Source organism: Octodon degus, unplaced genomic scaffold (assembly GCF_000260255.1).
Source record: "Octodon degus isolate 3935 unplaced genomic scaffold, OctDeg1.0 scaffold00255, whole genome shotgun sequence".
NCBI lineage: Eukaryota > Metazoa > Chordata > Mammalia > Rodentia > Octodontidae > Octodon > Octodon degus.
In genome coordinates, this window is record NW_004524831.1 from 1,315,562 (window position 1) to 1,342,003 (window position 26,442).

A 26,442-nucleotide genomic window follows, 5' to 3' on the forward strand; every position below is an offset into this window, starting at 1 on the left:
ATATATAGATATATATAGATATATATAGATATATATCTCCATGCAACATATTGATCATTTTTGACATTTTTTCCCTGTATCACTTCCCTCTTTTCTCCTTACTTTTCTCATGTTTCCAATCTCCAACAAGTCAGCCTTCTGTTCTCTATCCTTTTTTCCTTAATTTTATTCCCTAATTTATATTTTGGGATCTCATATAAAAGGAAAAAATGATAATTCACTTTCTCTGTCTGAATTGTTTCATTTAACATTATGAGATGGAGTCCCATCTCCTTTTTCTTATTTTCCAAAACATATGATATTCTTCATTATGGCTGAATATATAGTACATTTTTTTTCAGTGCTGAGAATTTAAAAGGGTCTTAATATTAAATTCCATTTCCAGTTTCTTTATTGCTACTTGAGAGAGATTCTCATTGATCATTCATTTGGGCAGGGTGAATCTTACGTTGTCATCCTACTGACTCAGCTTACCAGAGTGCTAGGACTATCAGAAAGCTTCACCATGTTGAACCTTTCCCGCGTTCGCTTTATGAATAAAATAATGGATATCTAAGCTGTTTCCAGAGGTTAGGTGTTGTAATTTATTTCTAGAAGTCAGCTATAGCCATGTATATGCTGTTCTGAGCATGAATATGCATGTTATCAGTAAGCTATGAAAATTTTAAGTGCTTTCAAAATATACATAAAGAAGTTTGGCTGGATCAACTACATCCATATATTGATTATCAAAATAATTCTATTTTATGTTCCTATCAAGAGCACAGGAGGCACATTCTAAGAATTTAAAACATGAATATAGCCAATTCTCTGGTGGGTGTTAAACATCTATTATTACAACATTAGCATTCCTTTTCATTTTAAACTCTGCTTTCATGTTAGCAATTTTGTAGATAATGTATGTTTCATACAAATACACATATACGCTATTTTGAAGATGATTTCCTGTCAAAGTTCAAAATTTAGTCTTTTCATATATGCCTATACACAATACTTGAATGCAATTTCATACATATTCATGATGTAATTTATGAAACAAAATTATACCAATGTATGAGGCAGTGTCTCTCATTGTATATCACTAACTTAGCCTTTCTACACTGGGATATTTCTCTATTCAGTTGTGGGATTATACACAATCAGCCTGTATGCACATCTAGAGAATTTCTCTGAAGTTAAATAAATCTGAAACCCTCCTTTGAAGAGTTTCCTTGGTTGTAATAATTCTGCTTACATATCGACATTTGGAAAATATTCCTTTTCCTTATGAATGCAAGTTACCTCAGATTTCTTGGGCTACTTATGCATCCGTCTTCAGTTTGCTGGTTGTCCCAGGTACCTCCTGAATCGTAGCCATAGAAATAGAAAAAGTCACCATTTCATTATATAAAATTAGCAGTTAGATTAATGGTATAATATAAACAGATGAGATAGGCTTTAAAATACTTTCACATCTTATTTAATGAATTGGTACCAATCAGTAAAAATGAATGCTCTCATTATATGAGAAAATAATGGCATCCTTACCTATAGCAGTCACATTCATAAATGTTTCCCACATTACATCTTGGTAGAGCTTCTTCTGAGATGGATTCAGCACAGCCCACTCCTCCAGGGTGAAGTTCACAAGCACATCTTCCAGGGTCACTGCCTCCTAAATAATCACATATATATTTCCTGAAAGAAGGTTGAGACTCACACCCTGAGATATCTGAACTCCTCTAGTAAAAGCTGACTTGTGGTTCATTCTTTCAAATATAAACTCCATGTCTTGGTCACCAAACCCAAGAGTATGCAGCTATTTTCTTTTCTTTTTTTCTTTCTTTCTGGAACCGGGGATTGACCTCAGGCCCTTGCACTTGCCAGGGAAGCGCTTATTCTACTGAGCCATCTCCCCAGCCCCAATGCAACTATTTTTATACAGCAATTCTAATTCTAGATTCCAACTCATTACTACAGCAACAGCAGAATGGTAATCCTGGTTACCTGGTAGAGGTAACAACACAAGTTCTATTTGTTTAGTTCTTAAATCAGAGCTCATAGAGGAAGCCTGTAAACCATCCACAAAGCACAGTGGCAGATGAAAATACAATGACTGATTCTGATAGACCACAGATGACACCTTTTTACCAATCTATTATTCCTACAATGAAGTCATTTTTTCTTTGATGGTCTCAGGCTGAATTTTGAAATCTGAATCTGGTTTCATGGAAAATCTTAATTAAACATTAAGCTTTGTGAATAATAATTAAAATGCTAATGCAAGGACAGTATGATTATAGCAAGTCTAGGGGTGCCACATTGTCTTATACAATGTTGTGTCAGGGACACGAAATGAACACCTTCCACTCAGGCATAAGAAATTCTATTACCTGAGAGACTAGTGAAGTGAATAATCTGAATGAAATACATTAAACACACTAAGAATGAAGAGATCACAAAATAATTAGACACTAATGACAAAAGGAAAACTTCAGCTAGGTGTGGTGGGTACCTGTAATCCTAGCACTTGAGAGGCTTATGTGGGAAGATTGCCAGGAGTTCAAAGTCCAGCACTAGCTATGGAGTAACTGCAAGGCCAGTCAAAATTACAAAGTGAGACCTTGTATCGGCTTTATCCACAAAAAGGAAAACTAAAATTATTTTGTCACTTACAAAACACACCTCTGATCTGTTTAAAAAGTATAGCTATTCAATATAATAGAAAAAAATATATAATAGAAAAAGCAACACCATTCAACACCTTGTGAGGACAGTGAGAGTACACACAAAAATGTTCACATTCCACCTGTAATGACGTGGATGATTAGTAGAGAGAATGACAAGTGGACCTCGGGAAAGAACAACATCCTTCTGTAAACCCACATTTACACAGAATACTGATTCATGATGCAGCTGCTGTCAAACATCTCTAGAAGAAATTTCACTACATTTCGTTTAGGTTCAGGGAGAAACAGGTATGTACTTGAAAAACTAGACTGTCTACTTTGGTATTCTACATACATAAATTATATATTGAAATAGGAAAGTTAAGCTTGAATGTCTTTGGATTTTACAGTGAAATAACTTTTAAATATTAGAAAAGAATCTTCAAAAGAAAATGAAGGCGCCATCTGAGCAGAAACGGAAGTCTATGAAAACTATGGGAAAGAAATAAGATGAGAATAAAATATTTTCTATGTATGCAACTCAGAGATTTTATTTATTTATTTTTTTTAATTCTACACTTTATTCTTTTTTTTTTTTCCTATAAACACATCAGTTATGTAATTAGATTCTTAGTTCGAAATTTAGAAAGTAGCAAGGCACTGGGCAGCTGCTTTGGGAAAACCACTCTCCAGCCTCTGTGGCACCCAGTGAGGATGGTCAAGATGGTTCCGGGACTGACGACTGCTTGCACTTTCCTCATGTGCTGACTGAAGGGTTTCTTGCCGTGGCTCACCAGCTTTTTGGGCACATCTTCAGTCGGGTAGTATCCAGGCATTCCGTGAAGCTTAACCACCCGGTACCACCATTCTTCTCAACACCAACTGGTTTTGTGCTAGCAGCAAGAATCTCAAAGATTTTATATACAAAGATCCACTATCACAAACCTAAAAAAATAACTGCAACATAACGGACTAAAGGGAAACACTGAATATAAAACAAGGTCTACATCTTATTTGAGAAAATAACCAAAGAAGATTGAGGTGTGGGAAAAGAATACAATAAGACTTATGCAACAATGAAAATCCAACTAATATACTCCACACTTGTCTTTTACTTAGTTTATCAAAATTGAAAGACCAGAGACTTTTTCAATGTCCAAAGAATATATTGTGCTATTTTGTTTTTTAACCCTTGAGCCTCATGACCAATGGAATTGAGGAGAAAGCACTTTTCTTTCGATACACATAACAGCACCTGGGAATAGTGACGGGGAAAAGAACTTCCCAAAATAATTCTTTGTGCAATTCCTGTAATATTTACTGAAATTTCTGAGGGGAGGGGAGAATAACAATATTCATCACTATTCATGGAAAATCACTTACGGTAAAATTAGGTAAAGTTGCCAAAGGAGGAGACTGGTCATCAGTAAGGAAGGAAAGATTTGAGTCTGATAGTCTGCTTATCACCTATTACCCAAGGCCCAATGATGGAATGTTCTAAACACAGGATATTATGGTGCATATCCTATGACAACCTGGACAGGAGGTGTGCATATGTTGACACCAGTGAGGATAGATTAAGTAAGAAGCTACGCAAAGACTCACTAGTCTAGCATTGATTCAAAAAAATAGGCTGAAAGTATTTTAAACTGACGATTTTCAATTTGTACCTCTAGCTAAGGATTTTAATGATCAGATGATAATGCAAAAGGCAATTCTCTAGGAAGAACTCAGTTCTGAATGTATGTGCCACTAAATAGTGCATCAGACTACACAATGCAAAAACCATGAACGTAAGGGCAGAAATCATTCACTTGCAACTATGCCTGAGAACTTCAAGACATCTCCATCAGTAATTAGCTGAAGAAGGCAGAAAAATCTGTATAGTCACAAATAAAATCAATATCATTTATGAGGTATTGCATAATATTTTAGCATATGTAACTGTATGGTACACAGTCCTCTCTCTCAAAACCACAAGAAACACTCTCTTAGACCATTTTCAAAAAACATAACACCTTGAAGGAATGGAAGTCATGCAAAGCAAGCTCTTGCACAATACTGGAATAAAATTAGAAATAAATCATAGAAACATATTTAGAATATTCCTAAGAATTAAAAATTCAGGGCTGGATATAGCTCAGTGGTAGAGTGTTTGCCTGGCATGAACAAGGCCCTGAATTCAACCTCCAGTATCGAGAGAGATAACTAGTAGGGGAGGGAGGGGGAGGAATTAGAAATTCAATTACATGTTTTAAATGACACATCTCAAGTGAAAAGCCTGATGATTAAGGATTTCATAATGTACAAAAGTGAATGTACATCTAATTATTTTAGAGATCTAGAAATGAATGCTTCTAATGAAATTAAGGATAAAGTATGTACATATAGGAAAAGAACAAAGACAGCAACTTCTTAAAAGCAGAGAAAACAATGGCAATATAAAAATGAAAATCACTCCACAAATAGGCCATTTCACTGCTTAACATTCACGCAGATTATAAATACCAATAGAAAAATTACTGAAGTATAAAAGACATTACTGAAAACTTAGTCTAGTCTACTGCAATAAAATCTTGGACGTAAGTCTTAAAATTATATGAATTGACACAGACAAAACACAAGGAAACATTGGAATAGGACATAATCATTCAAACCTTGTTATTATTATTATTTTTTCAAATCTTGTTATTTTTTCACTTTTTTTTTTTTCTTTTTTCAGGGCTGGGGATTGAACCCAGGACCCTGTGCTTGCCAGGCAAGCGCTTATTCTACTGAGCTATCTCTCCGGTCCCTATTTTTTCACTTGTAAGAGGGAAAAAACACAAGGGGGAAAAAAAAACCCAATAGGGAGAGATTAATGAAACACAGAAAACTGTCTTCACTTGCATATAACATCAAAATATAAGTTGAAAAAATTAAATTGTTAAAAATTTAATAGAATTAATAAGATACTATACCATAGGGCCATTTCTAGCTAGAAATACACACATTTTTTATGGAAATATGTATCAGATATAACCAAGTGGGTTACAAACTGAAAACATTATACCATATGAAATCCACAGCATCACATTTTCACAAATGTTAAAACCACATATGAAAGAGCTGTAATAAGTACAAAGCCATAAAATATATTAAATTGACAACTATAAATAAAACTCATATTGGCAAACTACAATACAGCACATATCTTCAAAAATATTATCTAAAAAATTTGTATGTGAACAACTGAACAAATTTTGAATTTTTTATCTTCTGCAGACCAGTTGTTTTTTCTTATTTGATCAAAAATTCTAATTCAGTGTCACTTGCAGAAAAATCAACAGTAACATTTTTACTCACACCAACTCAGGGAGTGCAATAGGGGAGTGAAGTAGCTGGACTGTGAACATCCCTACAGTGCAGTGTCCACGAGGTCAACCAACAGAAACCTAGAATAATGTTTCCAATGTCATGATAATCACATATTAACCTCAATTCTTTTCTTTATTTAAACATATTTATTTAGTACAGGGTCTACAGGGTCTCTCTACACAGATAGGACTCATAGAGATCCTCCTGTTTTCAGCCTCCCAAGCACTGGAATTACAGTCACACACCACCACACTCAGTCTCAGTTGAAGTCTCAGCATGCCCCTGGGACAGGGCCAGTATGGCATGCCTGTGAGGATTGAACCCCAGTCCCTGCACCTGCCTAGCAGGTGCTTTAGTCTACTGAGATATCTGGCTGCCCCAACTTTAATTATTAACTTATTCCAATTCCAAAGTGTTGCAACCAAATAACATTTTTCTTGATGAAATTGTTATGGGTCAAAGAGCTTACAAAACTATCCTGAGGCCACCACACAAGGTAGTGACACGAAACAAGGGAAATGTAGTGGAGGTACATTCATCTCCATTTTGATTTTGTGGATGTTTAAACATAATTTATATAAATGCAAATAAATAATTACATCTCAACATTTCTTTGTTTCTTCAAGTGTAGTCAATTACACACTCAGCTTTCCACTATGAAAATCACAATCTTATGAAATCTTGAAAAGCAATTCTTTTCTTTTTGTATTTTAGAGAAGGGTCTACAGGGTGTTCAGGGTCTCACTACTCAGTCGGACTCATAGTGATCTGCTGGTTTACAGCCTCCCAAAAGCTGGGATTACAGGCACGCACTACCACACCCAGTCTCAATTGCCATCTCAGTGCACCCCAGGAGCTAGGCCGGCATGGCAGGCCCCAGGGATTGAACCCCCAGCCCCTGCGCCTGCTTGTAGGTGCTTTAATCCGCTGAGCTATTTGGCTGGCCCTGACATGCAATTCTTAAGTTCTTGAGGTAACTTGTATTTTAAGGAAGAAAGCTGATGCAAAACAAGGAAAAGACAAGCTTGCTAGGGAACAAATCTGCCTCACTGCCAGGCTCAGAAGGTTGAATATATTCCCAAGTTATACAAAATTCTCAGTGCAGCCCTGTTATTTGGTTTCCACTCTTTGGAAGTGGAATGAGTTAATAATTGAGGTTAATACAAAATTCTCAGTGCAGCCCAGAGTAGCTCAATCACAGAAGGTGAAACAGGGAAATATGAGAAGTCAGGAAACTTCAATCTTGGGCTTCTTTACTCCATCATCGTCACAGGATAAAATGGCTCTCTTGTCCATTCTCAATACAGAGCAGAGACAAATATTCACCCCCAATCATCTGAAGAGCGGCCTCTAAGTTTCCCCAATTTTTCTTTGGAATGCAAATGTGTATTGTTTGCTGAGCACTAACCAAATCTACAACAAAAAATGGTGGCACTAACCAAATCTACAACAAAAAATGTCAATGCACCAAGCAAAATGACCACAATGTTGACAAATTCAGAGCACAGTTCCAGCGCACTGCTTCAAATGAAGAGTGCTGTCCAAGGCAAGGGATGCTGTTTCTCCTAAGTCCTCCTGATGCTCTCAAGCGATGGCACACTGAGTCGCACCATTAGTAGAAATCGATATATTGTCTCACAGTGGCTTATGATAAAAGGGAAAGGCAGTCCTATGGTGCAGAAATTATGATAATCTTAGATTCTTTCCTCTAGAACCTAGGAAGTATGTATCAATCACTAACAACTGTACTAATCTATCACTTAAAAATTATATTACACACATAGTGTGTAATTGACTGCAATCTTAAATTCATATATACTTATCTAGGGCAAGAAACTTCCAAAAAAGCCTTGCAGAATGACCTTCACACATTTTCAATGAAAAATACTTCCAACGTTCTTGTCATTAAAATGAATAGCTGACCGAGGTCTCCCTGGTCCTTCTCAGGCAACCACTCCATAGAAGCCACAGAGCTAGTCAGGCTGCACCAGCTTGGGAGTCTCTCAGCACCACACTGGGAGCTTGTGACTCAGACACCTGACAAAGGGGGAGTCTAGCCTCCAGCATGTATGATTTGACTGTTGATGCAACCTAAACTCCTTCACTGATGCAAGGCTGCTTCATGTCCCGCCCCCTGAGCCAGAGAGACAACACAGATAATACACTGCTTGACCAGAGCCCAAACTCAGGCTTCCTAAACTCCTTCCCCACTCAGGCTTTCTCCCAGAATACTGACTATTTCTAGCAGGATATGCTGCGAGACTTGCAGAGCTGCTTGGGTCTCCTCACTGTACTCTGTGGGCTCTTTCTATTCACAGATTCATGGACACAAAGAAAACCACCAAACCCAATAAAGAACCTGGATCCAGGCAATGGCAGAACACAGTGGAACTGAAGTAAAACACTAAGGTAGTCAGACATGTTAGATGTACAGGTCATGTATATTTGGTTTGCCTGGACTCAATGGCCTGTGACATCACAGGAAATAAAAGGACACACATAGTATATGATTGTGCCATATTTTAAAGTTTATGACCCAAGAGTTTCTATGACTCTTTTATTTTCTTAAATTTTTAAGTTACTACTTTTACTAATACATGGTGTGTACTGCACAATGATTACATTTGTGGGGAGTTGACACATGTGCATAACAAATCTCAGGGTTTTATTTCTCCTTCTTCTCCAGGCTCCCCTTTTGCCAGCCTTAGATTCATCTACTTATCTTTTAAGTCCTTACAAAGGTAATTATCATGTATACCAACTAATGGGGAAAATCCTTACAAGAACAAATGAAATAAAATGTACGTTGTCATTCCTTTGCTTTTTTAGCATAAGCCTCTCCTTGAAGTCATTGGCCTTAGGTTCCTATTGCAAAGCGTCTATTATTCACCAATTTCAAACCAACATTCATAAGTTAAATGAGACACAGATTCTCAATCCACATCCGTAAGCATGACGTGTCATTGCTTTGCTGAGTTTACATATGAAGTAGAACATATTGGGAGATATTCACAATTAGAAAAGAGAACTAGGGGTTGTAGCACAGTGGTACTGCGCTTGACTAGCATGTGTGATGTGCTGGAATCATCCATCATACTGGAATAAAAACAAAGTCAGAAAACTTTTCGTATGACAAAATGCACAGGTCAATGAATCGAGTGGGAATTATTCACTTTTTCCAATGCACTCTGTCTGATTCCCTCGTCATTCTAGTTGAAACTTCTCAAAAGACGCTGTGCCTGGGAATTTACATGTTGTGTTTACCACTTAAAATACTATCTCCTGACGCCTCCACATTTCTATTAACCTAGTCATATACTTCAAAAATGCTCAGCATTTTAGGATTTCCTCTCCTTTTGAAAATGTGTAACTGCCCTACTATGGAATCCTCCTGAGCCTTGCTCACTTCCTTCAGTTTCAGTTTCACATTTGAAGCTGTGTTTCAGGACATATGGTGACAAATTAGGAACATATTAGTGACTTTGTGGCTTTCCTTTATGGCCTGTTGAGTAAAAATTAGGAAAACACACATAGATTATTACATTACTGGGCCATAACCCAGGGACTGGGACCCAAGAACTTCTAAGATGCTTGCTATCTTGCAAGTGAAAATGCTGTGTTTGCTATGCCAGATGCTCAGATGACGGGTAACCCAGGTAGCATTTGGATAGCATAGAACTGACATGAAGAAAGACAAAGAAATGTTTAAAAGTAATTTTGAGGCTGGGGAGATGGCTCAGTGGAATAAGCGCTTCCCTGGCAAGCGCAAGGGCCTGAGTTCAAACCCCAGTTCCGGGGGGGGGGGGGGAGCAATTTTGTTTGTAATTATCCAGTGGGTTGAAATATTGTCTTCCCACTCAGTCTGCGAAAGGGGAAAAGAGAACTGACATTGAGTTAATCAAAGAAAAATAAAGCTAACTAACTTTGTACAAAACAAAGTCTTCTTCAAAAACTCTTAAACTATGTTTTAACCATAACTTGAGGGTTAATTAATACCTAGATGATAAAGATTTTGAAATCTCCAGATAGAATATTCTAGGTCCACACCTGTTCTTTCACCATCCACTGAAATATGCACAAAAGTTCACTGTTGTCCGGAGTTCTATGATTCATTCCAGAAATTAGAATAAAACAACAGGGATATAGGTTGTGAGACAGTTTCACTGAGTAAAAGCAGTCCAGTCGAGACAGGAACATACATTTGATTAGCCTAAGGCTGGCCACATAGCTCAGCAGATTGAAGCACCTGCTTAGGCAGATGCAGGGACCGCAGTTCAATCCCCGGTGTGCCACACCAGCCCCACCCCTGCCCTGGGAGTGAGCTGAGACAGGTGATTGAGACTGGGCATGGTAGTGCTCACCTGTAATCCCAGAACCTGGGAGGCTGAAAACAGGAGGACCACTACAAGTCGGATCTGTGTAGTGAGAACCTGTAGACCCCGTACTAAATATATTTTAAAAATAAATAAATAAATTTGATTAGCCTAACATCTAAGAGCTCCAGTGGGTCTGCGGAAGCCCACCTGTGAATTCAGACTTTAACTTGATATCATGTCAGAATTCAATGACATTATTAGACACCTAGTTCCCGTCTCCAGAGCTGAAGAGCTTGTTGTATGACACAGAAAACACTATCTTACCCATCTGCTGGATGTGCTGTGAAGAAAATCACTGTTATTTGTCCCTCCTTGTGTGTGACATTTTATGTTATCTGTGCTTCGTTCCACATTAGTCCTAAATTTGGCAATTTTCTGGAGTTCAGGCTAAGCACACCACATTCAACAACTTTTCTGGGTCTCCCCAAAATCTGTGTTCCTCAGAACAAGTTCTTTAAGCAGCTAAGATAAATGTACAAGCAGACATCTGGCCTTGAAATCATACTTAACCTCACTGCTGCAGATAGCTGCTATTTTTTTTTTTTAATGTATTTAGTACAGGGTCTACAAGGTCTCGCTATACAGATCAGATTTGTAGTGATCCTCATGTCTTTAGCCTCCCAAGTGTTGGGATTACAGATGTGCGCCACCACGCCCAGTCTCAATCACATCTCAGCATGCCCCAGGGGCAGGGCCTGCACAACATGCCAGGGATTGAACCCAGGTCCCTGAGAAGCTGCTGAATTTTTCACAGCATTTATGTAAGCTGATAAAGACTTTATTATACACCAATGACAACTGTAGGTATAGAGTCAAATTAGTTCATAAAGATTACTTGCAATAATTTGTAGATATTAGTAAGGGCACCACATCCAAAACCAATAAATTATCCCTGAAAATGTTTACAGTGTAACAGTATACAAATTCCATCTGAATACATTAAAGATACTTGGTCCTCATATTGTACTTTCTTGTCTTTTAAATTCTTGAGTTCTCTCTTTGCTTCCTTTACCTCCCAGGACTTCCTAAGCCAGCCCATGAAGTCTTGGCCTTTTGCATACCTCACTCTTGTTAACTGCTCCATAATTCAGTCTTCATGAGCAACAGAAATAATGTACACAGACTGCCAATACAGACATATTATAAACAAAGGAACTAAGGTATCCCAGTGGAGTGGAGAGCCCACTACAGGAATCCAGCTGTCTATCCAAAGACACAAGTGCGTCTTTTGTCCCATTTCAGCTATGTGAAATGACAATGTATTCAATTGCTGTATCAGGTAATTCACCAAGAAGTATTAATTCAAATACAAGTGGAGCGCGTGAGGTCATTATGAAGATAAAAGAATCTAGTACACAATATGTCTTGCACATAGGAACTGTATACTTTCTAAGTGTAGGAAAATAGAGTACAGATACAGGCTTGGAACTAAAAACACAGATGAATTTTTTTTTTTTTGGTGGTACCAGGAATTGAACTCAGGACCTTGCGCTTCTCAGGCAAGCACTTATTCCACTGAGCTACTCCCTGGCCCAGAAACGCAGATGATAATCCAAGGTAAAAGCAGTTAGAAGAGTTCCTCTACTCAGCATAAAGTAAAACTAGAAATGGAAATGTTTTCTCTTCCACCTAGCTCAGCATCTTGTGTTCTACCTACTGAGCCCTGAGTCTTTTCATTGAAAATTTCCATCCTGTACCCTTGACCTGGTGACTAGTTCAGACAATGTGATAAATGTGGGGCAGCTCTTCATAATTTAAAAAAAATTTTTTTTTTTTCTCCAAAAAGTATTAAGCAGCTCTCCTAATTTGGCTGCTCAGGAAAATCTGATTACTACAGCGTTCAAAACAAGAACTAATGAAGTGTAGCTCATGCTCTACAGAGGGCTGTATGCTGAGTTCAACACATGACTGTCCAGATGCTACATCTTTATCACCCAAGGGTAACAGAAGCTAAAATGCATTGAGAAGGCACAGAACATATGTGATCAATCAAATATGGCTAAGCCTTGGCTCCTTTGGACCTGCTCAATACACAATCTGCTCTGTATTGGGGTAAATTTATGTAACACAAAGTCAAGTGAACTGGTTGTTCACCCATGGGGTCCTGTTTTTGAAAGAGCAGTGACTCATTACTGCTACTGTACCATGTACCCTCAGTGTGAAAAAATGAGTAAATTTCACCATTAATAATAAGATTTGAGGGCCGGCAACATAGCTCTGCTGAAGCACCTGCTTAGGCAAACACAGGGACCAAGGCTTGACGCCTGCATCGCATATTGCACTGGCTCTGCCCCCAGGCACACTGAGCCAGCCTCTGAGTCCCGGCGTGGTGGTGCACTCATGTAATCCCCGTGCTGGCAAGGCTGAAAATGCAAGAATCACCGAGTCCAAGCTGCGTAGTGAGACCCTGTACCAAATACATAAACAAAAACAAAACACAGAAGATTTGCACTAAATACCTTTCCTTTTTCTCTTTATCACAAGAGACCTAACTCAGGGCCTTGACATACATTAGACAAGTTAGTTTGCAATTAAGGTACACCCCAAAATATTTACTTCATGATGACAAAGGGGCTTGCTCAGTTATGCAAGTTAGGCTTGATGGTTTAATATTCCTGTAAGTTTCTCAAGTATCTGAACATTAAAGGTGTGCCCCACAATGCCTCACTGACGTTTATTTTATCCAAGCACTAAAATCTTGGTATATAATGGAGATTGAAGAACCCCAGTCTTAAACTAGCAAGGTAGCACATGTCTGTCTTCCTGTAGTCAGGGAGGTGGAGAATTTTCTCCTTAATCTGAGCAACACAGTAAGATCTGTACTCAAAATTTTAAAAGAAAGGAGAGAGGAGGGGAGGGGAGGGGAGAGGAGGGGAAAGAAAGGGAGAGAAGAGATAAATTAGGGAGTGAGATGTCTCAGGATAAAATTCCAAAGTTCACTCCCTGTACAATGAAAGAGATCAAATACACCTCGAAATCTTTTGTATCCAAGAGAAACACCTTTCCATTCTGTATCAGTGATAATGTCTGCCCTACTTTTAATCCTACAACTACATTAGCCTCCCAATGTCTAATTCTGCTGCAAAAATGATTAGTAGAGTTCAACAGTCCCAACTGAAGAAATACTTCTCTATTATTATGCTCTCCTCCATTCTTTAAGTCTGTGACCTCTGATCCAATCTCAGAACAGGCCAGCAGACAATTCTTAATTTGTCATCACACTAAGAACAATCTGACTTCTGAAGAAATTTACTGTTGCAATTAATGATTTTTTCCATTCTCCAAAATCTCCTGCCTTCCCATTTACTTTTACTCCGTTCTGCTCTGACCTGTTCAAAAAAACCAAAACAAAACACTTTTTACTCTATTTATTCATATGCCTACAGACCTTAACTGTGGGAATTTACTCCTACTTCAGTATTCATTTTATAAACGGATCATTCAATGTTTTGATTTATAAAACAAAGTCTGGAAACTGTCCACAGACTACAAAGCAATTATTTCAGAGATGATGTCCCTTTCCTTTTCCATTTATGCCAGTATCACATGTATACGTCCCCGTAGATGTCCCAGTTCAATCTCAGTGGGGGTTTAACACACAATTACAACTCTGCACATCCCCTCCATCTTTCTCACTGTTGTAAATTCTATGGGAAGGGCCAGACAGATGGCTCAGTGGATTAAAGCGCCTGGTTAAGCAGACTCAGGGACCAGGGTTCGATCCCTGGCCTGCTGTGCCGGGCCCCCCCCACTGCAGGGTGCGCTGAAACTGCAATTGAGACTGGGCGTGATGGTGCACACCTGTAATCCCAGGGCTTGGGAGGCTGGAAACAAGATCACTATGAGTCTGATCTGTGTAGTGAGACCCTGTACTAAATTAAAACAACAACAAAAATTTTATGGGAAGCCTCTCTTAACGAGTCTAAATGTAAACAATAATTTATTAGGGAATAAATTAGGTAAAGGCCTGAGACAGACCTGCAAATTAGTCATTTCGATAAGAATTAAAATGAGAATAAACAACTACCTAGAAATTTGGACCAAGAGTAAACTTTGCATGACAGGGAATACAGCCCCTCCATACTAAAAGGAGTTGTAGCTACTCTCTACTAAGATTCTGATTTTCCAGGAATTTTAAATACAAACTAAGATCAGGAGTGGCAAGATACACCTCTAATCTCATCACTTGAGGGTGAGGCAGAAAGATTGCTGCCAAGTTCAAGGCCAGCCTGAACTGCACAGTGAAACCTTGGCTCAAAATAATATTAACAACTTCTGACACTGCCAGTCCTACAGATAACCCACTACTGTTATGGACTACTGGCGTATATTGGATTATTTTGCTGAATTCAGGCACCTACAATATTTAAATGGCAATGGAATACCCATCTCTGACAAAACTAAACAAAAAAGGGGGATATAAATGAAGGACCATTTTGTATCTGTACATACAAAATAGGATAGATATACAGCCACTTTCTCTTAATTCAATAAGAAGAAAGATTTGTACTAATAGTGTTTGGACAGGATATCATGTCTGCATCTTGTACTATGAATAACTACTACAAAGACAACAATATGCAATGTTTTAATTATTGTAACTGCCCTACTAACCAGTTTTGAAACTGTCTCATTACTATTTATTTCTTAATAAATTAAAAAAAGAAAAAAAGAAAATAATATTAATTAATTAATTAATTAAAATGACATATTAACCTTCCACTATTTCTGTAAACTCCCAGTTCCTACTGGGGATGTAGCACAGTGGCACAGCACCTACCTGGCCAGCACAAGGTCATGAGTTTGGTTCCTTGTACCAAAAAATCAAAAACAAAAAATAAACGGCCTTTTCTAAAATCCCTGTTTCACTTTAACAGTTCTGAGGAATTTAGTCAGAAAGCCTGAGTCCCAAGTGGCTGCTTTAAATCCACAGAGCCATCTATGATTGGTGACCACTAAACAACTAAGCATTTACTGTGCTCTGCTTATTTATACTTAGCTCTGTATTGAGCGGGCAGAGTCACGCACTCTGGACACTTCTGGAAATCAGGGAGCTATCATTCTTTTTATTTTCAATGAAATCTCTCCTAACCTTCTTTGGGTTGCAACGTCATCCTTCAATGCTCTGAGAGGAAGAACTGTGTTCACTCAACATCACTTCAAGTAGAGGAGTCACGTAAAAAATTAAAGTGTTTTTTTTTTTTTTGTTTTGTTTTGTTTTTTGTTTTTTTTCATTGCTGAGTACAGAACTAACTGAACGCTTCCTCAAGTTCCTGCTAGCTCTAGATTGCTGGAGATACAGCTGTGCCAGGGGCCAACCAAGAAGACATTCTAGGCGGGCAGGGTCGGCGTTGGCACTGTATGCAGGCACACAGCCCTGTCCCTGCCTGGGCAAAGGAGATCATGTTGCAGACGAAGATGCAACAACAAAGACAAGGAAGATCTTGCATCTGGATCTAAGCGGGGAGTGCAGATTGCCATAGCTGTTTCCGACCACTGACATCTGGGACGCACCTTATTCCAACCCATTCCCACCTCCCGTCCCACAACATCACCATTGCGTGGTTTGAGGGTCTCCCGGGATCCTTCCAGTGTAGCTCACAGCCAGCAGACAGGTCAGTAGACATTACAGAAAAGGGCGGGCCAGTCAGCAGGTTACTCTAAATAACACACTCACTGAAGGCAAGCTGGCGCCATGACACAGGAAGTGCCCTCTCCCTCGGCCCGCCTGATTGGGTAGTTGAGCCATTCCCCGCCTTCATCGCTGATTGGCTCCTGCTCTATTATCTGACAGCAACGAAAAACAAACCTTTTCCAGCAAGGATGGAGATGAAACAATAGCTTGTACCCCCGGAACTTCTGGACTAGTCTCTCTCCCATGTGTCAATCTCATCTCGCCTGAGACTACTTGCATTTTTTTTTTTTTTTTTTAGTACTTGCATTTTAAGGGCTTTACTCTTTTTGTTTCAAAGCTGTCCTGGCTTCTTAATGAACTCTAAATTCTTCCTGAAAATGAGTGAAAAATGTGAGCAATAGATCCCAGGGTCAATGTCCCATGGAAGTCACTCCCGTGAGAGAAAATATCTTGAATCCAGGCCAGCTCAGGACAAAATGCAATACAGAGAAGGCCTGCTGTTGGCAATGACGCAGTCGGTTTCATTGCCAAGATTTTCACACTGTCTCTCAATCTACTCATTTTCATTCATGAAAATGAATGTCAGGCCTCTCTCTAAGAGGAATACAATTATTGCGTTTACAAACAAATTCGAGTTGCATGATAGCTATATTGTGTCAAAGACTAAAGTAGATGAAAGAAAAGCAAGCATTCTAACTCCCTCAGACAAGATTTATACTTTATCCAGGATCATAAAAAATACTTAAATATGTTTATATTTTTAAGCACGGAGGCCCAAAAGGTTGCTGAAACAGTCCCCCATGTGATGCATCTCATCACTTCCTGGCGATAAGCCTGAGATACGAAAGGACTGTGAGCTCACCTGGCCTGCCGTGGCTCCTCACAGATTGAAATTCTCCACGTTTCAACATTAATATTCCTTTAAAAATTACCTGGAGTCAGGTGATACACTCACGTTAGTGACTTGCTTGGCTTGAGTGATGTACAGGATATTAATAAAACACACTTTGTGGTGTGTTGGTTGAGTCATAATGGTATGACCTGAGTGACTCAATAGGGACCCTGGTTCACTTCTCTCAACCTCTTTCTCTTCTCTCTGGATCTGGCTCTAACAAAGTAGATATCCTTGTCCTTTATTTCTTTTTTCTTTTACTTTTTAAAAATGTACTTAGTACAGGGTCTACAGGATCTCACTAAACAGGTCAGACTTATAGCGATCCTCCTGTTTTTGTTTTTGTTTTTTGTTTTGTTTTGTTTTCATCCTCCCAAGCGCTGGGATTACAGATGCAAATCACCACGCCCAGCCTCAATCGCCTTCGCACCCTGGGGGCGTGGCCGGTACCACCTGCGGGGTGTGGGGGTGGGGGTGGGGAGATGGAACCCTGGTCCCTGCACCTGCCTAAGCAGGTGCTTTAGTTAGCTGAGCTATCTAGCCTGCCCCTTGTCCTTTATTTCTAGCTACCATGATATTTTTCAATAGAAGCAATCAAATAAAGACTGCAATCTCTGAAATAATGAGGTATAATAAATTATGCTTTGTATGTTAGATATTTCTCCCTGTAACAATAACAATAACAAAACAATACAATTCCTGCTAGATATCTGTTATCAATAAACTTTCAAGTACATCAGTACTTTCCTCAGAAAACCATACAAATGAATTTTCTCTATGAATACTCTAAACAGATTTCCTTCATGTGCACATATTTTGATCTGACCCAAGCAACTCTTTGCATATCATTTTGACTTTCCCTCCACAAGGTATATAGACAGTACTAATTCATTACATGTAGACATCTGGGCATGAACTTATGCTTAAAACAAGCCCTTGGCCACAGCCATCTGTAATCCTGTTCAACAGTATTTTGCAAGCTGATAAAGGCCTTTTATAAGTTATCAGTTACACTTCTGGGTAGTAATTGAGAAGAACCCATGAAGTATATCCACAATGATGGGACGCTGCATATGACAATGTTTTATGGGAAACACTCTGGTCACCCTGAGCAAGTTGAATCAAAGTAACATTATGATATTTCCATCTGCATATTCCCTGACATACACATGCTGTCTCTTCTATTTGTAAGTTGGTTCTCCATGCCACCATTTTATCTGTCATAAACACACAAGATTTAGGTCTCTTTTTTAAAAATGTATTTTGTACAGGGTCTCACTACACAGATCTGACTCATAGTGATCCTCCTGTTTTCAGCCTCCCCAGGGCTGGGATTACAGGCATGCACCACTGTGCCCAGACTTCGTGTCTGGCTCACCAAACCTGGTGGCAGAGCTGGTGCCACAAGTGGTGCTGGAGATCGAACCCTGGTCCCTGCACTTGCTTAAGCAGGCACTTAGTCCAATGAACTATCTCGTTGGCCCCAAGTTTCGTTTAAATAAACCATTTCCATACGCCTTCTCTCACTCCACGGCATTACGTTTCAGCGTTACTAAACATCTACAAGCACCTGGCTTATCAGAAAATTGTAAGTTATCATGCACAAGTTATCAAGTGTAAGAGAATTTATCAGTTTGAACCATGAGAAGCTAAAGACACCAAAGAGTTTTGTTGCTTTTGTTTTTGTTTGTGTAGTAAGTACAGGGCCTACAGGGACTCACTACACAGATTGGATTCATAGCGATCCTTTCTGTTTTTCAGCCTCCCAAGTGCTGGGATTACAGGTGCATGCCACAACACGGGGTCTCAATCGCTGTCTCAGTGGGCCCTGGGGGTGGGGCTGGCAGGGCAGACTGGGGATTGTTGTTGGTTTTTTTGGGACATGGTCTCACCGCACAGTTCAGGCTGGCCCTGTGCTTACTTTGTATCCTCTATAACCCCAGCCTGTTTCTCCCTTAGGGAAGCATGCAAAATTAGCCACTGTAAATTTGCGATCCCCAACACAGCACTACTGGTGGCACCTACTTCCTTGGAACAAAAGTCTCTGGAAGCACACAGTGGAGGGAACAGTGACATGGTGGTGATGGATGACTGGAAGACCCCAGAGGACCAGAATGAGTGTGAGAATCCCTTGGGTCACAAAACGTACCAGATTCCTCCAGATCCCTTGAGGATCTCAAGGTGAGGATCAAAGCAGAGCAACTGGACTCTGACAGGGTGTAGGGGAGGACTGACCACAGAGAAATGGATGCAGATCTCGAACTATAGCTATCTTCCTGTCTCAACCACCTGAGTGCTGGGGTTACAGGCATGTGCCACCACACCCAGTTCCAAAAGAGCTTTCTTCGTAATCATCACTCTTTCAGCATATAAAATGTTTCCAAATCAAATGAGTGTGACTCTCACAGTGGTAGCAATATGAGAAAAAAATTTAAAATGACAAGGTACTGTGAGATAACAAGAGAGTGTGAATCCCAGTACTTTTGTGAATGGGGGAGGCAATTTTTTTTTTTTTTAGAGTAGTTTGAATGAAACAAAGGAATTTTCCAGACAATGTTAAAACAACACTGATGGGGGTCAGCCAGATAGCTCAGCAGACTAAAGGGCCTGCTTAGGCAGGCCCAGGGACCAGGGTTCGATCCCCTCCATGTAAGCTGGTCCTGCCCCCAAAGATTGTGATTCAGACTGGGTGTGGTGGTGCGCACCTGTAATCCCAGTGCTTGGGAGGCTGAAAACAGGAGGATCACTATGAGTCTGATCTGTGTAGTGAGAACCTGTAGACCCTGTACTAAATACATTTTTAAAATCACAGTGATGGCAAAGAAAGCAGTTTGAAGCAAAAATACATGAGTGTGCTGAACATGGTGAGGTAATATCGTTAATATTTTGTGAATATAAGGCCAGTGAGATATCGCAGCAGACCAAGCGCCTGCTTAGGCAAGCACAGGGACCGGGGTTCTATCCCTGGCACCCCACGCCATGGCAGCCCCACCCCTGGGCACATCGAGTCCGGGCATGATGGCGCACACCTGTAATCCCAGCTCTGCGGAGGCTGAAAACAGGAGGATCATTATGAGTCTGAGCTGCATAGTGAGACACCGTACCACATACAAGCAAATAATAAATGAATAAATAAATACAAGATTTTATGAATATAGACTATGAAAGAAGATGAACACCATGAGAAATTACCTGTCTCTGAAAGCATGCTGAAAACATGAGGCTTTGTGGGACATCTAGATACAAACCAGAACAAAGGCCCTTTCCATGAGTGTGAGAAGTCTCTGCACGCAATTGTGTGGTCAGTCTTCCCTTCACTTTGTCAGAGCCCAGAGGGTCTGTTTCAACCTTCACCTTGAGAACGTCGAGGGACCTGGAGGAAACCTGTGGGGTTTGTGACCCGAGGAGCTCTTGCACTCACTCTGCTCCTCTGGTATATTCTACCCACCCAGCATCACCATGTCACTGTTCCCTCCACTGTGCCCTTCCACTGACTGTTGAACCAAAGACAGAGGTGCCACCAGTAACTCTGTGTGGGGACCACAGATTTATGATAGCTGATTTTGCACACTTGCCTAAGGGAGAAATAGAGGTTTAGGATTATAGATATCACCCTATTGAGATTTTCCATTATCTCTTTAGGGTTGGGCCATCCGCTCCCACTCACTAGACTAATTCTAAAACCACAAAGATCAAAGACCCTCCAAGGCAAGATCCTTCTTAGCATAAGATCACCTCTACCTTCTGAGTCTTCTGGTAATTCCCTCCTCAAATTTCCTCCTCCGTCAATAAATGCCAAGGTTCTGACTGACTCATGGGCCTTTTGTTCCTCATCAACAACTACTTGTCCTGGATTCCCCCTACACTGCCATCTTAAACTGTAATTTTGTCCGTCTGTCCGTCCGTCCATCTCTCTCTCTCTCTCTCTCTCTCTCTCTCTCTCTCTCTCTCTCTCTCTCTCTCTGCCATAACACATTGCAAGAGAATGGAAGCTCCCCACAGGGGTCCTCAATAATGTTGGATCTTCCTGTCCTTCATTTTCAGGTGATATAACATAGTAATGTTCAGATTTTACAGGTCTTTCTTCTTCTTTTCTTTATTTCTTTTTATGCTGGAAATGAATGTTGGGCTGCTTATGAGTTTGTAACAGGAACCATATGCAGCTTGAGAGATCAACATTAGCCTGTTCCTACAGTCAAGATTGATTGAACAAAGTTAAACACACATCTCAATATTCACCCCTAGGGCTAGGGATATAGTTCAACTGCTTAAGCACCTGCCTGACAAGTGCAAGGTCCAGAGTTCAATCCCCGGTACAAAAATAAAATAAAACCTAAAATGAAAGTGCCACTAAGAATCAGTTATTTCAGTGCTTTCTGAAGTAGAAATTAAAGGGGCAGCAGAGAAGAGCTGGCTCCTGCTGGCTCCATTCCAGCTGATGGCGTATTCTGGGAGGTGTGTCCACCCTGGCTGGCTGGTACAAGTGCTCATGGGACATCACAGCAGGGACAGGAACTCTCAGCCCCTGAACACAGGACAGGTCAGTGATGATGCTGGCTATAGTCAAGGAGGAGAGAAAAGTGCAGGAAGGAAGGATCGCTTAGCTTCGCAAGACGAGCTGGATCGCAAGCTGATCATATCAGTGTGAAGACAGCACCTCAGCTCTGCCCTCAGAGCCGTGAACGTGAAGCGGTCGGGACTGCGAGTCATTTCCTTCTGGGTAGTATATTCCTGATTCACATGAAACTGTTATCAGGAGACGGACATTAGTTGATTGAAACTATATAGTATTTTATGAAAAACCATACTCAGATGAATAACCAATAACCACAGAAGGACTGAAACACTAAGTAGAGAACTCTAACAAAGAAAAATTAATTTTGTTGAAAAGTGCAGGTATTCAATTTTAAATATATTTTTCTTCAATGAAATGGATGTGTGTATGGAAAGTTTCATGAGTGAGAGGGAGAGGCTGTGTATGATAGAAATAAACCTAACTGTTATGGCCAGCCAAATAGCTCAGCGGATTAAAGTGCCTGCTCAGGCAGACACAGGGGTGGGAGTTTGATCTCTGGCCTGCCATGCCAGCCCCGTCACCGGGACGCGCTGAGACAACAATTGAGACTGGGCGTGGTGGCATGTGCCTGTAATCCGAGCTCTTGGGAGGCTGTAAACAGGTAGATCACTATTAGTCCAATCTAGCAGTGAGACCCCAAACACCCTGTAGACCCTAGACCCTTCCCTAAAATAAAGTAAAACAAAATAAAACACCTAAATGTTAAGTTCCTCAGTTGGAGGCACAGGCCCTCTTCCTCCTGAGCTATCATCATGGGAAGAGCACACTAAAGGTCCCTGGAAGCTGTCCTGAGTCCTCTTCCCTCCTCCCCTGAGCTCAGGGCTCCATGCTGGGCTGATCCTGGGGAGCAGGTCTCCTGAGATGGTCAAGGGGTGAGCAGAGCCGTGCTGTATGTGGCCATGTGCAGAGGGATGAGAAGGACATGATTCCCTAAATTGAAACATCTATTTGTTCATCCAACAAATGCCCTTCATAGTGATGCATTTAGCAAATTGATATTCATGGGGTCGGGGAGATGGCTCAGTGGAATAAGCACTTCCCTGGCAAGCGTAAGGGCCTGAGTTCAATCCCCGATTCCACCAAAAAAAAAAACAAAAACAAAAAAAATTGATATTCATGTATTTATGTTATTAATGTTATAATAATAGTAAAATAATAATTAGCATTATTTTCTCTGCAAGTTAATTCTGTGACAGTTAGAGACAGTGCCTGATATTACTGTGGCAAGAGATGAAAAGAGGACCTCAGTGTGAGGTGGGACACAAAGAACTCAGCGGGGGAACTATTAATTACTACTAATTAATAGTAGTAATTACTACTATTACTACTAATTAATTACTACTAATTAATTACTACTAATTAATTACTACTAATTAATAGTAATTAGCGCTTACTATTATACTCTTTTGAGGCAGGGTCTCATGTATTCCAGGCTGATCTTGAACTCGCTGTGTAGATCAGACTTGTTTGAAGTCATAGCAATTTTTTCTACCTCCCTGTTTCTGAGCTCTAGCATTACAAGGGTGGATGGCAATGCCTGGGCATATAAAATTTTAGCCAATAAAGACTTGAAGTTCTAAATTCGCCTGCCTTGAGAAAATTCACAGTCCCCTTTTGGGTGATGCAGGATATTTTTGGCTTTCAAAAAGAGAAAGCATATACAAACATAAATAACTAAACACACATGTGAATTAAAGTTTACCTTATAAAATACACTTTATTTTCTTTGGAAGTGATCACTCATAAGCCCAGTGCAGTAGATGAACTCCAAGGTCGCTGCAGGTCATATGATGTCACACAGATAGGTCACCCAGAGTGACAGGAAGCACACACTCCCCAGCTTCCTTCCCTGCACCTGCTTCTGGGACCCTTCTTGCACTAAGGGAATCCTCAGCGCCCCCTGCTGGTCCTGGACGTCCCTGCATAGAGGTTTGTGTCTCGGCTCACACTGAAGCTCTCCCACTGTGTCTCTTGCACAGTAATACACGGCCATGTCCTCAGCTGTCACAGAGTTAAGCTGCAGGGAGAACTGGTTCTTGGGCGTGTCTCTGGAGATGCTGACTCGGCTCTTCAGGGACGGCTCATAAACTGTGCCTCCAGCACTGTCAATCTGCCCCACCCACTGCAGCCCCTTCCCTTGAGACTGGCGGATCCAGGTCCAGGAGTGCCCACTGCTGATGGAGTAGCCAGAGACTGAGCAGGTGAGGGACAGGGTCTGCGAGGGCCTCAGCAGGCCAGGCCCAGTCTCCTGCAGCTGCACCTGGGACAGGACACCTGGAGACACAAAACCACAGTGAGACCTGGGTCAAATGTAGCTTCTCCATGTCTTCCTGTCCAAATCCCTGAAATGTTCACCTCTGGGAACCACCGCCAGGAAGAGCAGGAACCAGGACCGTTCCATGTTCTTGCTGGTTAGGTTCACTAACTCCAGGAGCTAGCTTGAAGATTGATGGAGAAGCTGAATTTAAACAGAGGCTTTCTGTGTTTTGATCTGCCTGTGTAATTAGGTATTTGCATAAAGGATGTACACTTATATATAAAAGCACGCGTGAGAGAGGGCAGTCCCTGTGGCTCCCCTCAGTGGGTGATATTGGTTGTGCCCTCAGAGAGCTCCACACTCTCTCTAGCTCCACTGCACTAGTCCAGGCTCCTCTTATCCCAGGACACTACATAAGGCAGATAATCTTTCATGGAGCTGGATATATTGACAGAAAGAAAAATTGGGGGGCTGTAGTAACACTCCTCAGATTCCAGAGATTAGCAGGACGGTACATGCTCAGTACGGGGCGGTTGTTTATGTACAGATAGATGAATTCACACAACGTAACAGGCACTACAGGAAAATAAGGATATGTACATGTACTCTCAAGTGAGGGACTCCAACTCAAACCCCTTTCCATTTTCCTAAGCTCATTTTAAAAAGTAGATATTCCAAAATTATAGCTGAAACAACATGTTGCAATCTTATGTTGTTCTGAGTAAACTGAGCCTGACACATTTGTCCTGAGTTAAAAGTAACTTAAGTGAGACCCTGAACACCCTGTAGACCCTGCCCTAAAATATGAATAAATAAATGAATAGGGACTTGAGTGGCTCAGGTTACTTGAACTTACATTTCTTTATGTAATCTACATTGAGGAATATGTTATTAAAGGGTCTCTTTGGTGGGGAAATACGTTGTGTATTAGAAGTATGCATTTTATTTTGACTATACGGTGATCATGGGTCAGTTTCTACAATTGCCAAACTAGCATCCAGCAACAAAGCCTTGATTTTCACATAGAAGCCCAAGGTGTTGTCTGGACATCCTGGGCCTGTCGGCTCCCACCTTGCTGGAGAATATTGATGAGTATGACCCTCCTCAGAATCAGAAAAGGAAAGCTGGTAAAAACAAACAAACAAACAACAAACAAAAAAAATCACAAGGGCCAGGGAGATAGCTCAGCAGTCTAATTGCCTGCCTGGCAAGCACAAGGACCCAGGTTCAATCCCCAGTACCACATGCCATGCCAGCCCTGGAACCACATGCGCTCCTGGCCAGCCACTAAAACCGGACGTGGTGGCTCATGCCTATAATCCAAGTGCTGGGGTGGCTGACGGGAGCATCACTACAATTCCAAGTTGCATAGCAAGAGCCTGTACCAAAAAGATAAATAAACGAACCTTTACAAAAATAAACACTGCTCACTGATTCACATGTGTTGGCCATTGACTGAACTTCAAGGACTCAGTCACATACGTCTGAAGTGTCCAGTTTTTGTTCAGCATTGGTAGAATGTAGTTTAAGTGACATATTTTCTTCCTCCCTGGAGCAACAACAACATTCATAATGCCTGGCAATCAATCTGCACTCTCAGTGGTTTGCAGAAGGAGGAACCTTGCTGCTGACAGAAACATTATCCCTGTCTTAGAAAAATCCCCTTGAACAACCCACCTGACAGCTTCCATTCTGAGCTCTAGGACTGCGCATGAGCTCGCAGGGGTAAGTGGTGGTGGAGAGTGGTGGTGGACAGCTCCATCTCTCTCCACTGGAGACCCCTACAATGCAGACTCTGCCCTCCGGCTTCCAAAGGTACAAATTAGGGAATGGAGTAGTAAGAAGAATGCATGTTTACAGCCTTATCAATTGTACACAGTACAATTTTAATTGTAAAGTTAATTGCAAAGTTAATCGTGAAGTTTTATCACATGCACACAGTGTGTACTGGTCAAAGGGGTTAATTAGGTCTCCATGTTATTATCATGTCATTGTATTTGGTGCCAGAAAGCTTCTCCAATCTAGATCTTCAAAAACATAACAGGTAACTATGTGTGAGCATAGTCATAGGGTATCTATGACAAGCACAATTAGTATCCTTTTATGAATCAGTAAACTTGTATTAATAAAAATAAGTATCACACACATATACAGCAATGGAAAAGACAGTTATATAGATACATACAGTGATAAAGATCCTCAGTGTTTTCCCAGAGGATACTAGTGACCACACTATCACTCCTGCATTTCTTCAATTCTGATTCACATTTCTGTCCATTCATGTATTTGTACTTGGGAAAGTAATCCAATATCGGGTGTTTATTTTACTGCTACTGTTGTCCTTGGTGTGTGCTCTGGATGTCCTCACTTGTTGTCCCCATGTCCCCCTGATGCATCCCCAGTGTAACTGTTAGATTGTTGCCCCATATTTGTGAAGTTTTCTACTATTCTGCCCATATTCTTTTTATATCATTTGTACTGACTCATTCCTTCTCATTGGTGTCTATTAGTCTCACATTATTCATCTTTGCATCATCTTGCAGGTATTGAATTATTTTTTCCTGCATCCTAGTTGTTTTTAAGAGATCTTTTTTACTTTTTCACTAGCTGCAATGGTGTCTTTAAGGTCAGAAATTCTATTTTCACTTTCCCTCAAACAGTTTTGCCAGCTTGTGATTGAGGTTTTAATTTCCTATCTATC

The 26,442-nt window shown here is 40.5% G+C and overlaps 1 protein-coding gene and 1 gene segment (V, D, J or C); both read right to left on the reverse strand.

The window, feature by feature from the left end:
* The window catches only part of LOC101570128 (zinc finger protein 791-like), a 19,357-nt gene extending 3,289 nt beyond the window's left edge, over positions 1-16,068 (reverse strand). The window contains exons 1-3 of the mRNA XM_023706408.1: positions 15,937-16,068; positions 1,528-1,654; positions 1,282-1,342 (exon numbers count right to left, since the gene is read on the reverse strand). Coding sequence (XP_023562176.1) covers positions 1,282-1,342; positions 1,528-1,654; positions 15,937-16,008 — 260 coding nt within the window. The 5' untranslated portion in view covers positions 16,009-16,068. The remainder of the gene's footprint in view (positions 1-1,281; positions 1,343-1,527; positions 1,655-15,936) is intronic.
* Positions 16,069-23,267: 7,199 nt separating this feature from the next.
* Positions 23,268-23,888, reverse strand: LOC111814015. The segment is given in 2 exon segments: positions 23,268-23,758; positions 23,840-23,888. Coding segments are annotated over 2 exon segments (537 nt in total).
* Between the last annotated feature and the right edge of the window lie 2,554 nt (positions 23,889-26,442).